General features: G+C 41.9%; 1 protein-coding gene across 1 annotated transcript in view; it reads right to left on the reverse strand.

Annotated features, from left to right (window-relative positions):
• Positions 1–2,704, reverse strand: part of KIF11 (kinesin family member 11) — a 28,030-nt gene extending 25,326 nt beyond the window's left edge. The window contains 1 exon segment of the mRNA XM_042459261.1: positions 2,469–2,704. Coding sequence (XP_042315195.1) covers positions 2,469–2,539 — 71 coding nt within the window. The 5' untranslated portion in view covers positions 2,540–2,704.
• Between the last annotated feature and the right edge of the window lie 12,548 nt (positions 2,705–15,252).

The following is a 15,252-nucleotide window of genomic DNA, read 5'->3' on the forward strand; positions in this document are numbered from 1 at the left end:
GTATGCTGTACTGTTCCATGCACAATGCAGAAGTGATCCAGGAACAGGTTCCTTTACAGAACATGGAGCTGTTTTCTCAGACCATCTCTTTCAAAAGCATTTACAAATAGCCAGAAAAGAATGACTCTCTCTTCACTCCTTTAAGCTTGTCCACAATGTGATCAATGCTTACAGTACTTGAGAGCTTTAGAAGAGTAGGAAAAGAAATAATGAAAAAGTAGGTACTACAAAAGAAAGATGGATTAATTTGGCTTTATTTTAAGCAGAAGAAGAAAGACTAGAAACATAATCTATAGTTATCACTACACCAAACCATCAATAGTAAGAATTATTAACCTTAACGGTTTAAGAAGGAGGAGGGGCCAGCCTGCTAAAGATACCCTCCCCATACCATCTTAAGTAAGGACAGAAACAACTAAATGCAGGCATCTTTCTAACATCTCCAATGTTTCTCCTGTTTGGTGTGTAACATCTTGCCTGATGAAGAAGCCAGTGGAGCTTCAAAGGTTTGCAACAAGTATACTGTGCATTTCGGTTGGCCAATAAAGTTATCACTGTTTGGTGGATTTTTGTTTTAACCATAATGGGTTGTTTTACAGCACAAACCTGTATTTAGTTGAAATCCAACTGTGCAGAGATCCTATGCCTAAATCAATTTGAGTAGGATTTCAGCTTTAAATGATAATCAGCTTTTCCGATACAGACATCTAGATTACAACTTCCTTCCTTGGAGTGGGATGGCTTGCTTTTATGTCTCCTTTCAGGTATTTGCTACCCACTTAAAAACACAGATGCACACTAACAATGGGTTGCCATTGAAACAAACATCTAGGGCTATTTCTGGCCATCAACAGTATCTTGTCAAAGGGTGGTGTAGTGGTTCGTGTGTTGGCTGTTGACTCTGGAGACCAGGGTTCGAATCCCAGCTCAGCCATGGAAACTTACTGGGCAAGTCACACTCTCTCAGCCTCAGAGGATGGCAATGGCAAACCCCCTCTGAGGAAACTTGCCAAGAAAACCCCATGACAGGTTCACCTTAAGGCTGTCATAAGCTGGAAATGACTTCCATCTTTAACAACAATAATAATAAGTATAGAGAGATCTTGTAGCACCTTCAGGTCTCACTGAAAGGAAGATGTTGGCGCAGGAGCTTTCCTAGACCTAAGTCTACTTCCTCAGATGCATTTGGATATATTAATAATAATAATAATAATAATAATAATAATAATAAGTAGAGAGAGATCTTGCAGCACTTAGAGACTCACTGAAAGGAAGAAGGTGGCAGGAGGTACTTTCCTAGACTTCAGTATTATTTCCTCAGATGCATTTGGGTATAATAACAATAATTAATAGTAATAACAATAACAACAACAATATAATTAATAATAAGTAGAGAGAGTTCTTGTAGCACCTTTGAGAATCACTGGAAGAAAAAAGGTGGCAGCAGGAGCTTTCCTAGACTTCAGCCTCCTTCCTCAGAGATATTTGGATATAAAGTATTATTATTATTGTTGTTTATATTGAGAGATCTTGTAGCACCTTGGAGACTCACTGGAAGAAAGAGACTGAAAGCAGTAGCTTTCCTAGACCTTAGTCTCCTTCCTCAGATACATTTGGAAAGAAGAAGGAGAAGAAGAAGGAGAAGAAGAGAGAGAGATCTTGCAGCACCCTTGAGACTCACTAAAAGGAAGAAATTGGCAGCAGGAGCTTCCCTAGACCTGCATCTACTTCCTCAGATGTATTTGGATAAAATAATATTAAGTACATAGAGAGTGATCTTGAGGCACCTTTGAGACTCTAGAAAAAAAGAAAGTGACAGCAGGAGCTTTCCTAAACCCAAGTCTACTTCCTCAGTTGCATTTAGATATTATAACAACAACAACAACAACAACAACAACAACAACAACGTGAAGAGAGAGATCTTGAGGCACTTTTGAGACTCACTGGAAGAAAGGAGATGGCAGCAGGAGATTTCCTAGACATAAATCTATTTCCTCAGATGCTTTTGGATATAACAACAACAACAACTAGAGAGAAATCTTGTGGCACCTTTGAGACTTAGATTTTAACCATTTTAGATTTTAAATGGTGACTTTTTAATGGTATGGAGAGAGAGAGATCTTGAAGCACCCTTGAGACTCACTGGAAGAAAGAAGGTGGCAGCAGGAACTTTCCTAGATTCCCTGCAGATCCTGACTATTATAATTACTATGAAGTTGGCAGCATGAGCTTTCCTAGACCCAACTCTCCTTCCTCAGATGCATTTTGATATATTGTTGTTGTTGTTATTAGAGAGAGATCTTGCAGCACCTTTGAGACTGACTAAAAGGAAGAAGGTGGCAGCAGGAGCTAATAATAATAATGATGACCATAGACCTAAGTCTACTTCCTCAGATGCACTTGGTGGAGTGGGAACACACACACATAAATCTCCCCGCCTCCGCGCAGACTCAGGGCTGGCCTCTCACCTGCATCTGACCACCACCTGGATGTTCTTGCCCTTCTCCTCCTTCTTCCCGCCGCCGCCCAGAGAAGTCATCCTCGGGCCGAACAACCAAGTCCAAGGGTCCGTCTCCTGCTCCTGCTGATGCCTATGCCTCTTTAACGGCCGTCGGGGCCGAGAGGAAGAAGAGCCGCTCCAACCGCCGCCGTCGCTGCTGTTCCGGCGACAAAGAAAGGCGCGCCCAAAAGTACAGCCGCCTTCCTTCCTGCACTACTTTGAACAGCGCGCGCTCCCGCGCCTCAGCCAATCAGCGGAGGGCGAAGGCAGCGGCGCGCGGGGAACCATGGGACTTTTGTTTTTCTTTTCCTGTTATTCCTCCTCCTCCTCCTCTTCTTCCTGATGACGCAAGCGCCTGGAACATAGACTGCAGAAACAGTAGATGTACACTAGCCTCAGGGTGTGAAGAGAAACACACATTCCTGGCTCCCTCCAGGCGCTGGCCTAGTTTGGTTTTGGCCTCAGAGAGTGTAAAAGGAGATATAAGCCAACAGTGGGGAGTTTAGTTTACCTCAGCAAGCCCCCCCCCCACTGTGCGCTTTTAAAGAGATTTTGGACTTCAGCTCCCAGAGTCCCAGGCTATTGGCCAACATGGCTGAGGCTTCTGGGAGTTGAAGTCCCAAATCTCTTAAAGGGCACATTTTGGGGAGCACTGGTTTCAGGATGTGCCCTACATTTTCACCTTTCTGGGGGGACTTCAAAAATGTCCTCCATTTTGGGCATAACTAAGAAGCATGGAACTAATATTCTGTCAGTGTTTTTAGCTTTTTTTTGGTGATGACTCTATGTTTTTCTCAAATGCCCTCTGTTTTGAGGACATCTGGTCAACCTGGGTATGTCAGGGAATAAAGCACAAGGAAGGGCATCTGTGTTCTTTATAGGCCGCATGCACACTGCAGAATTAATCCAGTTTGACACCACTTTAACTGCCGTGGCTCAACGCTATGGAAATTCTGGGATTTGCACAGTGCTTTATAAGCAGAGATCAAATGAAGCCTGCCAAGCGGTGCACAATCCAAAACAGCAACATTACAAGATTAAAAACACCTCTAAAATAATACTAACTACTACTATAAAAGGAAAGACAAAGAAACAACAAATTAACTACAAATCTCAGGATTCCATAGGATGGAGCCATGGCAGCTAAAGCAGCGTCAAACTGCATTAATTCTGCAGTATGGCAGCAGCCCCGCTCTACTGAGCTATTTGTTGTAATCTGAGAAAAACTTCAAAGGGAAAGCTATGGGTGGATGGTTTAGTTTCTGGAAAACAGTGTGTAAAGCCTGAAGAGGCAAACCCTTGCGCTTATGGAAACAGTGATCTTTAATCACCCAGGTGTTGGAATGCAGAATTATCCATGACTCACAGAAAATGGTAAATATCTTTTAGCAGAACAAAGTCAGGAGTAAGCTTTCAAGTTCTGCAGGGTTTTTCATGTGGCTGGATGTTCAGCAAAGGAAGAGGAGCCACAGACAGAGGGAACAGGGCAGGTGAAAAACAAACACCTGCAGAACGATACAGGGTTTTCCATTTTGACATTCCCTTGAGAGCTCCCTCTATCCTGCACTTTCTTCCGACACTCAAAGATATTGCCGTATTAATTTGTAGATTCAGTATGTAAGGTGCTACAAAATCTCTCTACATACTTCCTTATGACATGGCAATGGATTTAGATGGCAGGGTTTGGAGGTGTGACCACCTAAATGCCTTTTGAGGTTTGACAGGCTCTTATGGGCGGATGATGGGAAGCAACAGGTGGTGAAAACCAATATTCACCAGAGAACTGAACGAGCATTTTAAGTCAGACACAATATCTGTCAGGCCAAAGACAGTTCCTCTTGTCCAAAGGAGGATGTGAAAGACAGACAACAGCTATTTAACACCTCTGAAGTTATTTGAGAGAAATAGACTATGGTCATCCCTCCACAGGAGACAGTGTGGTGCAATGGTTTGAGCATTGGACTATGACTCTGGAGACCACGGTTTCAATCCCAGCTCGGCCATGGAGATCCACCTTAAGCAAGTCACACTCTCTCAGCCTCTGAGGATGGCAATGGCAAACCCCCTCTGAAGAAAGTTGCCAAGAAAACCCTGTGATAGAGTCACCTTTGGTTCGCCATAAGTCATAAATGACTTGAAAGCAGACAAAAACAACATCCCTCCACATTTGCAGGACTGACTTTTGCAGATTTTATTATCTCTGGGTTATTTGCGGCCCCCTCTGCTGCTGCCCTTTGCCATTTTTAAATGGGATTGCTAGCCCTGTGAGACTGTGAAATTGCAGCATGATTTGTATCATCCCTATTGAAAACGGCATAGGGCAGTAATGGTGGTATCACCAAGCCCCCCACTTCTGCCTTGAAAAGGAACCCCGCCGCCATAAAGGCATCCATGGTAGATTGATTCTGTGAATTGTACTTTTTGTGTGTGTTAAATATGGATTGTGGGGAGAAGTGGTGTTATTTTCATTTTTTCCACTTTGGCGGGGTCCTCTGCCCCTAACCCCAGTGCATATGGATGGCGGAGTGTACTATAGTTTTCATATACATCATTTCTGTTCCATTGCTGTCTTTGTCCGAATAAGATCTGAAGGTTTTTGAAACCAGACAGAACTCTAGAAGACTTGTTGGTTGGAGCTTAGCAATGGAGAAATGTTCCATGTTATGATCATCAATCTGTTTTCCAAAGCACCTTCACCTCTCAGGGAATGGGAAGTTAGCTGTCCTTGGGCAACCAGCTGTGATATCTTCCTGCAGATTGCAATGTTTGCTCTAACCTTACATTCAGAGGAGGATGAAGAGGATATAAGGGGGATAAGTCTTGTTTGCTTCTTTATTCCCAGTTCCTTATCTGCACAACATTTTGAGACAAAGCCAAGTCAAGATGAATAAAGACAGGAGGTTTAAATGCCTTGCATCCCAAGTCCAGCTGGAAAATACACCCTGTTGTATACTGCCATAATTAGGATGCTCTCCCATTTGAGATAAAAATCATTGCCCCTCTACCAAATCATTTTTGAAAATAACACATAAAGAAAAGGTAACGCAATATGTCAATTATGAATAAAGAAGCAACATTCTGTATCTCAAAATAAATGGCGGATCACTCCAAATTATAAACCTCTATGCCCAGGCCAGACTCCTCTGTGAGATGGCACTCATTTTGTCTAACCTGGATTTTTTTTTCTAGGCACAGGACACTTCAAACATGCCAAACTGTGTCCATTATCACAAAAGTCACCCTTCAGGATAATTAACAGGTTCTGCAGGCCTCAAAACAAGCTGCAGATCACCCCTGCTCAGGCACCCTCACATACAATGAGCATTTCCTCTGTGGCATGCCACTCATTTCCATCCAACATGAAGCTGTTCTAGGCACAGGGCACATTCAAATGTGCCAATCTCTGTACCTTGGTATAGAAATCAGCCAAGGAACCAAATTCAGCCTCATGTAAGAGGACAGTATCTGCAATTCTGTATTTTTATTCCATTCTCTAGCAATCTTACTGCAAAGATTGTTGATGCCAATAAGATCCCTCTGGATGATTGCTGTGTATCTGTGCAGAGGGTGGTCTAATGTGAAGTTTAAACTATACATCTCTATCCCAATGCATCATATTTAATTTAAGAACAGTAGTAATGTGGGCCTAAATAACGTAAAAGCATCAGATCCTGTCTTATCCTGGAAGCTAAACTGAGTCAGCCCTTGTTGGAACTGGATGGGAGACTGCCAATTAATATCAGGTGCCATAGGCTATATTTCAAAGAAAGAAACTGGCAAAACCACCTCTAACTATTCCTTGCCTAAGAAAACCCTGTGCAGTTAATGGGGTTGCCGTAAGTCAACAGACTACTTGAAGGCAGGCAAGTGCGTGCGTGCATGCGTGCGCACACACACAGAGTGATGTGAGCATCACATGCAGTTATGCCATTCAAAGACTTGAAAGAAAGTACACTGTTCTGGACACTTAATGGACAGATTTCCTGGAGTACTGAAGCAGTCAGGTCAGGTCAGGATATAAGTTTGACATGACATCTTCTTTCTCGTAGATGTCTACAGTCTCTTCCTCTTTCAATAGTGTTGGGATTCCTTTTACACACCAGTAGCTTTTTAAGGTTGTGCTTTGTGCATCCGTATTTTAGTTGCACCTCAAAATATCATTAATTTGTTATTTATTACATATGTATATCATACAGGTCATGTAGAGAGTGAGTGACTGACCCAAGGGCAACCAGTGAGCTTCATAGATCTGTGGAAACTAGAACCTTGACCTGAGGTCAGCACACTAAAATCACATGAGTATTGCAAATAATATTGACTTTTGAATATAGAATGACATAAACCATATCAGAAGTGCTTCAGTTTGGGATAGTTTTCTTCACTGGTATTTATTAATCAAATATTTGTGACATACATATCTTGTGCAGCAGGTTATGAATTATACAGAATCAACAACTGGGCGTGTTTATATGTTAATCAAATACTGTAATCATAATGACAAGGTATGCATGTAACTGGTATGTTATTGTGCATTAATTACATTCTTACTTATTAGTTCTCATCTGGATCATACTTCATGAGGATCTGAATCATCCTCAACCCCTAACCTACAGAGATGTGAATAACAAGAGCTAAAATATTTATACTGTATTCTATACACACTTGCATGGTGGTAGTATTTAAAAATTATGGAAATGATGTCTCTCAAACCTCCCCCCTTAAAAAAAAAGTAAGAATTGTGATGATCTTTAATAAAAGAAACAAAATAAAATAAAAAACACATAAAATTATTATTGTTCATCATTGCCTTCTTGACTTCCTAAAATGATTGTCTAACTTCATAAAACTGTTTGACATTTTATATATTATCCTTTATTACATATTGGCATTTCTTCTTTTAAAAAATTATTACATCTATTCTATTCTTGTTAGGCTTGTTCATATTTGTTCTTCAAAAATAATCTCTACATGTCCATTTGAACAATACAGAACAGAATCTCTATGTTCTGTACTGTACTTTTCTAGAGAACATAATCTTTACTTACAGCCCCAACAAGTCTGCTGTTTTTTTTTAAACAGACCACTAATCATGGTGGATGATGTATGTTAACTGCCTTCAAGTCGGCCTTGATTCACAGTGACCCTATGAATGAGACAACTCCAAGAGGTGCTGTCCTCGACAGCCCTGTTGAGGAGTTACAGACTGAGAACCATGGCTTCCTTGATTGGGTCTATCCATCTGTAATATGGTGTTCCTCTTTCCAACTTCCTTCTGCCTTACCAAGCATTATTGTGTGTGTGTGTGTGTGTGTGTATATATATTATAGTATTTATGTCCAAAGTATGACAGTCTCAGTTTAGTCATCTTGGCTTCTAGGGAAACTCCACGATTGATTAGCTCTAGGACCCATTTATTTGTCTTTTTAGCAGTTCATGGTATCCACAGAACTCTTCTCAAACATCACATCTCAAATTAGTTTATTTTCTTCCTATCACCTTTCCTCACTGTCCAGCTCCCACACCCAGACATAATGATGGGATCAAGGACAATCCTCACTTCAGTATTCAGTGAAATGTGTTTGCACTTCAAGATCTTGTCTAGTCAGCTTGGATCAGACTGGATTACTTCTGTTTCTTAGCTGACGACTTGACTGTCTCACTCTCTGATCCTCTCTCCCTATAACTTTGTGAAATGCTGGCTTTCATACTGAGAGTCTGGTTTGCTTCCCAAAGGCAAAATAAGACATGAGAAATTAATGCAATGGTCCTGTGGTTATTATGGCAATCTTTTGTGTCCCCATTTTTTGGGACTAGAATATCAGTTGAGCATTTCCAGTCTGTGGAATATGTTAATATATCCACATATTACCTATGCACAATTACCTTTTACATTAATGGCAGCCCATTTACTTACAGGACACTTTTCTCCATACTTGGACTATAACCCATGGGACCCAGGATAGCTTTTATCTGGATTGCTTGTTGTTCATACTTTAGCTCTGCTCAATAAATTAGTTTCATTGTTAAGTCTCTCCATTACACTTTTATCCCCCTATAAATATTTTTTAATTACACATACTGGCATAGTAGATTGGCTAACTCTTCACTGCAATGCTTCCTCGTATTATGAGATTCAGACATCACATGACGAGCTTCATATCATTTTCTAGTAGGTATCCCCAACAATGTGATATGAAATTCTTGCTTTCAGTATGTAGAACTACCAAACATTTTTTGTCTCCCCATCAGTGAATGAGGGCCATGTTTTTCTATATTTGAAACATACTCTGATTATTTTTTTAATTAAAATTTTATTTTCTAACCATATAAAATATGAAAGATCTGCGTTAATATAAAAATAATATGCTTCTTTACTGGTAGGTGGTCATCAAATTTAGAAAAATGTATTAAAAGCTAATTGTCTTAAAGTGATTGAATACAAATTGAAGAGGTTAGTGATGCCGGTTGTGCATTTCCTAGGGAGAAAGATTATTCTTACATTATAATTGGGGATTAAAATATTTACATTCTTAAATTTGATTTATTCTTAGTTTTGGTGGGGAAAGCTACATCCACATATCATGATAAGAACTGCTGACCTACTTAAATACTAATTGTATCTCTAAATTTAAACCTTCTTTTTCCATTACTGATTATTACATGTCACCACAGCACATTTAATAACCTATGTCTGGCAGATGCTTCAGCATAAACAAAAACCAAATAAAAATAAAAACTAGGAGACACATTGATGTGAAGATAAAAATATAAAATTCAGCTTCCATTTCTCTCTACTTCGTTGTTTAAATAATTACTTTACTTGGTGTGACTAAGAGCATACTACAACATAAAAGACTTCAGAGGAGACATGAAACAATATCCATTAGTAGCCATGTGTGTCAGGTTCCCCCCAAGGTACTATTACATATAAAAAACTGACAGAAGCTTATGAAATGCATAAAAGTGATTAGGAAAGTACATTCTGTTGTCTGAGTCTTTTTAGAAGCCAAGACTTCAGAGGGATTCAATGTACATCCTAGTTAGCATTTGGTGTCTTTACTTTTATACTACAGATGCTCTGGGGCCTGCCCTCCCATCCCCTCCACCTTCAGGCCTTTTTTGTAATGTCATGAAACAAGGAAGAATGGCTATATTCCAGCCTGCCATGAATATCAATAGCTTCCTTGCCAAGTCCAAAATACTAGTTAACATTTTTGGAGCCATACAGAGCCAGTGGCTTGATCTCTGAAGGCAGGTTTCCTCCAGTCTCATCATCTCTATCCTCTAGGTTCTCCAGTCCAAAGCTCCCCATCTACTGAGGCTGACAGATGATACCTCCTTCAGCTACCTCATTTTTTAAGAAGGTTGATCAGTGTTTTAATTTATGGTGCCAACCCTGCTGAACTCTGTCCAGGGACACATATCTACTCTTTGTACTCTTGTGAGGGCTTCCCCTGAGATCCTGAGTGCCAAACTAACCAATCTTCCTTCTTTCCATCCTTCCTTCCTTGGATCTATCTATTTATCACACTTCAACACACCAGGATCACCAAGGCAATGTACACCATGTGTTTCTTTCACTATTTTTTTCTCCTTGGCTTTTAATGTTTAATGTTTAATGCCAACTATGTAATGTACTGTATTTTAACTTAACTTGCCAACTAATTGCTATCCATCCAGGCTTTTCTACATCTGTGGTACATGTGATATATGAGGAGGTTCTCTATACTTTCCCCCTGAGGAGAATAACAATGGGAAGAACAAGTTTTTGAGCAAGCAACTGCAGGTAATAAAAGGAATGAACAATCTTTTCTGACAGTTCCTTCCAGTTCACCTTGGAGATAATGAGGGCCCTGTGAACAAATCCTGTTTACATTTGAAACATGGCTCACCTCACTTAGGTCCAAAACACACTGCAAAAATAATCTAATCTGAGACTGCTTTAACTGCCCTGGCTCAATGCTAGGATATTCTGGGAACTGTAGTTTTGTGAGACATTTAGCCTTCTCTGTCAGAGACCTCTGGTGCCACAATAAATGACATTTCCCAGGATTCCCTAGCATTTAGACAGGGCAGTTAAAGTGGTCTCAAACTGGATTATTTCTGCAGTGTGTTTTGGATCTTAGTAAAGCTACATTGGAAAAAAGTTACCATTTCACTTGAATAGCGAGGTTTTACCCAGATTCTAGCATGCCACCCAGTGCCCATTTGGCCTTTAATTTACCACGGGTTCCAAGTGGCAAACCTGTAAGGTACATTTATTGAGAAGTAGTGATGGCCCATAGTGGTGCTTACATGGTTAATTGAATGGACTATCACATGGGGAAATCAGGGGATTCAAAAGGAATTATCCAGGGAAAGTTGTGCGATCATGGCTAAGATTATCACATGACATCGCGATCAGAAACGGCTTATCCCGGGAATAACCAGGGAATAACCCACAACAAATCATTCACAAGGAAATGGTTTGTGTGATAATCTTCGCTGCAATTGCACAGCTTTCCATGATTTTCCCCAGTGTGATAAAGTCCAATTTCTCGGCAGAGATTTGAACTTTGGTCTCTCAAATCTCCACTGGAAAAATGCTGCCATTTGTGCCCCTGGGCATTGCGGTGATGTGTTTTGTGCACCACACCATTTGGATGCATTGCACAAGACATATCATGGACGTGCACGCCATATGGACGGCACTGCATCAGTATGGAGCCACCTGTACGTACTAGGGTTCGAGAGCATGCGATTACTGTGTGCTCTTGAAACCTAGTATCGGCGGCACCACGCCACATTTAGCCCATCTGTACCGGGCCATAATATGTGTGTGTCAGGGGGAAGCAACAATTAATTGTTGTAACTGCACAGTTACAATGCAAATTAGAGTTATTTGCATAATTATAATAATTTGTATAATATGCAAATTTGATTTCCAGATTTGAGGAAGTATTGGGACCTATATTGGAACCAAAGGTCATTTAGAGGCTGTGCACACAGCCCCGAAGGGACAGGCTCCATCTGCCTTGTTTACAGACAGATCAGGGCCGTGGCCCTGATCTGGCCTTTCCAGGGGGGAAAAACAGTCACAAAAAGTGGCTCCTTTTTTTGTCCTGGAAAGGGTACCATAGCTGCCATGGCGTGGCTTTACAGTGCTCCTTTGGCACTGCGTTGTGTCAGCGACAGAGGAGTGCTGTGACTCTGTGCGCCTTGTGGTGCGGTGTGCAGTGTCACACTGCCCGAGGGGCAGAGCTGGGGTGTGTGTCATGTAGACGCTACGCCCCAACTCTGCTCCCCAGCCAGCCTTTCAGACCAGTCTGTACAGGGCCAAAGTGGTAGAACTTCACCATCAAACTAATTGCTGCACAAATTTCCCCCTCTTCCCTGCTGCTCCCCTAAGTTTTACTATTTAGTTTTGATTACAATGGGAGGAGAATAACATATGATAGCTCATTTAGTGACATGTTATCTTCCACAGTTCTGGGGGCAGAGAAATGAATTCCTGTGGAATTAAGTCTTTTCTCTGATTTGCATGCCAAAGGAACAGCATCTTTTTACCTCTGCTGACAGAGCTATGGCCTGAAAGAGAGGAATGAGCAAGGAAACGATTTGCACAGTAAGACTGTTTCAGAGGGGAAGATCACAAAACATCCTAGGGTCCCTGAGGTGGCCTCACAGACAATAGCATTGCCCCTTAAAATGTGTGCAATGCCACTTGCAAAACAACTTTTATTCATGACTGTTATGCTCTTTCACACAATTAGCCTTAATAATTACTTTGAAGGCTACAATTAAAATTAACAGGAACATTTCTGATTTCTGATTTCTTGCAAAGATTCCTGCCTTTCAGAAACATCCTTAGCTTTTCATTAAGAATTGGTTTTACAGTACATTGGATAGCACTGTATAGTGTTTGCATTTTAAAAACAAAACATTATGTAGCAAAGTAAACACAATTTTCTGCCCAAAAAGGATTTATTTTTGTGACTAGATGTTGGAGACAAATAGAAGGATGATTGCCTTTATGACCTGCACTAATATTTTGAAGAGGTAACAGAAAATTGACCTGGGTGGGCATTTGGTTTCCTTACTACCTAAGTCAGGGGTAGGCAACCTTTTTGAGCCGGGGGCCGGGTTGCTGCCCCTCAGACAACTGGGGGGCCGAAGCTGGGGGGTGGAGTTTCCACCCTCTGGGGGTGGGGCTGCATGCTGGGGGTGGAGCTTCCACTCTCCAGGGGTGGGGCCACATGCTCCGCCCCCGGAGTGATAACAATAATAATAATAGTTCCAAGCATGGAAACTACTACAAAGCATTTCAAAAAAAAAAAGAAGAAAGCATGAAAACTGTCTCAACCCAGAAAGGCACAAGGTGCTGAGTGGGGATTTTGCACACACACACACAACGCCTGTCTCTCACACACACAACCTCCCCCTGTCTCTCACATACACCCTCTCTCACACAACTTGCTCTCTCACACACACAACCCACTTCTCTCTCTCACACACACACACACACACCAAACCCTGTCTAACACACACAACTACCCCCTCTCTCACATACACAACCCACTTCTCTCTGTGTGTGTGTCTCACACATACACACACACAAAACCCATCTCTCTCTCCCACACACACAACCTCCTTCTCTCTCACACAACCCACTCTCTCTCTCACACACAACCCACTTTTATCTCTCTCATACACACATACACATCTCTCTCTCACATACAACCTCCCCTTCTCACACACCCTCTCACACAACCCACTCTCACACACACAACCCACTTCCCCCCCTCTCTCACACACACACACACACACATACACAACTCGTTCTCTCTCTCTCACACACAAAACATACCTCTCTCTCTTACACATACATACACACAACTCCTCTCTCTCTCTCTCTGCCCCTCCTGCGGTAAAATGAGGGGAGGCCCCTCAGAGGCGAGGAAGGAGGCAGGGGACACCCGCCCTGGCATCCTTGCCGGCTCTTTCCCGGCTTCTGAGGGGCCTCCAAGCCCCTCAGAGGCCAGGAAGGAGGCGGGGGACACCCGCGCGCGCATCTTCGCAGGCTCCTTCCCGGCTTCTGAGGGGCCTGCGTGGGAGGCTCAAGGCCCCGCGTGGCTGCGCGAGAGGCCCAAGGCCCCGCGCGCCTGCCCCGTGGGGCCTTTGGCGGCGGCAATCGACGGCAGGACCAAGCAGGGGCTGGTCCCAATGGCTCGGCGGGCCGCATGCGGCCCATGGGCCGTAGGTTGCCTACCCTTGACCTAAGTAAATGAAACTGTTCTTGTCTCATCAATGTCTGATATCTTTAATATACTGGACAAGGATAATTAAACTGATGCTTAACCCAGATAAGACAGAAGTGCTCTTAATAAGGGAAGAAGATTCACAAGATTCACAAAAGATGAAGAACCAAGGTACCTATAGTTGCAGTGAAGCTTTAATGATGAAGCTTCATGGCTCACTCTAATGTATTGTGCCTGAATTCCTCTCTTGAGATGCCAAAACAATGCTCCCCCCCTCAAAAAAAGAATTAACTGGTCTAGCTTCAAGTACCTAGAAGTAGAAAATCCAAAAGACCTGGAAGAACTGCTTGCTCAGAATTATAAATCTGTCACCCACTAGATTAGACTCTGCTATTCAGTGCCAGTCTTTGATCCATCAGCTGCCAGTCCTTGGTTTCCAGCAAGGAAAGAAACAATTGTAGCCAAAAGGCACAAATAGGGTAGCAGTCCCTAAGCACATTGGGGTAAAATAATTGTACCACCCACATCATATAGCTTGGATAAGACAAAACTATAAATGCAGGTCACCTTTCAAATTGACATTTTTGGTAGGATTGCCCTAGTTAAGATATTCGTCATCCCTAAGCTCTTTCTTTTGCTTTTGTTCCAAGTTATCCCAACAAAATATAACACACAAAATGGTAAAAAGGCTTAGGAGTCATTTACAGTCAAAAGGGTGGATCAGATTCTCAAAAACAGCAGAAGACGGTATTGCCATCACCAATATAATACATTATTAAACAGGTTGTACAAATAAACATCATGATGGTGCAGTGCACTGGGTGAGAATGGAAACCTGATGCTTTCCCATAGCTGACAATGTACAGTACTCTCTTTTCTCCCTTTAAGGTGTTTATTTTAAAGAGGAACAAGAGTCATTTTCTCTCTGAATACTTAAGAATGTAATGCTGGGCAAAGGTTTTGGATCCTTCCTTACGCTCATTTCTAATCCACCCATACTTTTACTCTCCAGAAAAATTAAATGAGTGCAAAAATAGAAGAATAAAGGGTTCTAGGGGATTTGTTCCACCGGTAAAGCCATTTTCAAAGGAGCAGGCAACGACCAGGATATAAAGAGCTACGGTTAACTGGTTGTAGAAATCACAAATCCTTTCATTTAGAAGGAACTAGGAAGCAAGAAAAATACAACATGCTCCTGTACCCTCTGTTCTGGCCCTTCCAGAACTGGTAATTGCTTTCTCAAGCACCTTTTTACATGTTCTTCTTGTACAATAATGGTTTGGGAAAACAACCCTTTACTTGGAACTTCCAGCCAGTCAATTAATGGTTGCAAGCTTGGTTCAATCCAAAACTGCACACCTGAAAGAGGATATGTTCAAGGTGCTTCACAGATGACACATTCAGCCCACTAAACTAGCCAAAATTTATAAGGACACTAGCTCACCACCAGTTTGTGATAGAGATTATGGAGAAAGACATCCACTGTCCTACATGTGCCTAGTGTATCCCAAAGCA

This window comes from Sceloporus undulatus, chromosome 3 (genome assembly GCF_019175285.1).
Source record: "Sceloporus undulatus isolate JIND9_A2432 ecotype Alabama chromosome 3, SceUnd_v1.1, whole genome shotgun sequence".
Classification (NCBI taxonomy): domain Eukaryota; kingdom Metazoa; phylum Chordata; class Lepidosauria; order Squamata; family Phrynosomatidae; genus Sceloporus; species Sceloporus undulatus.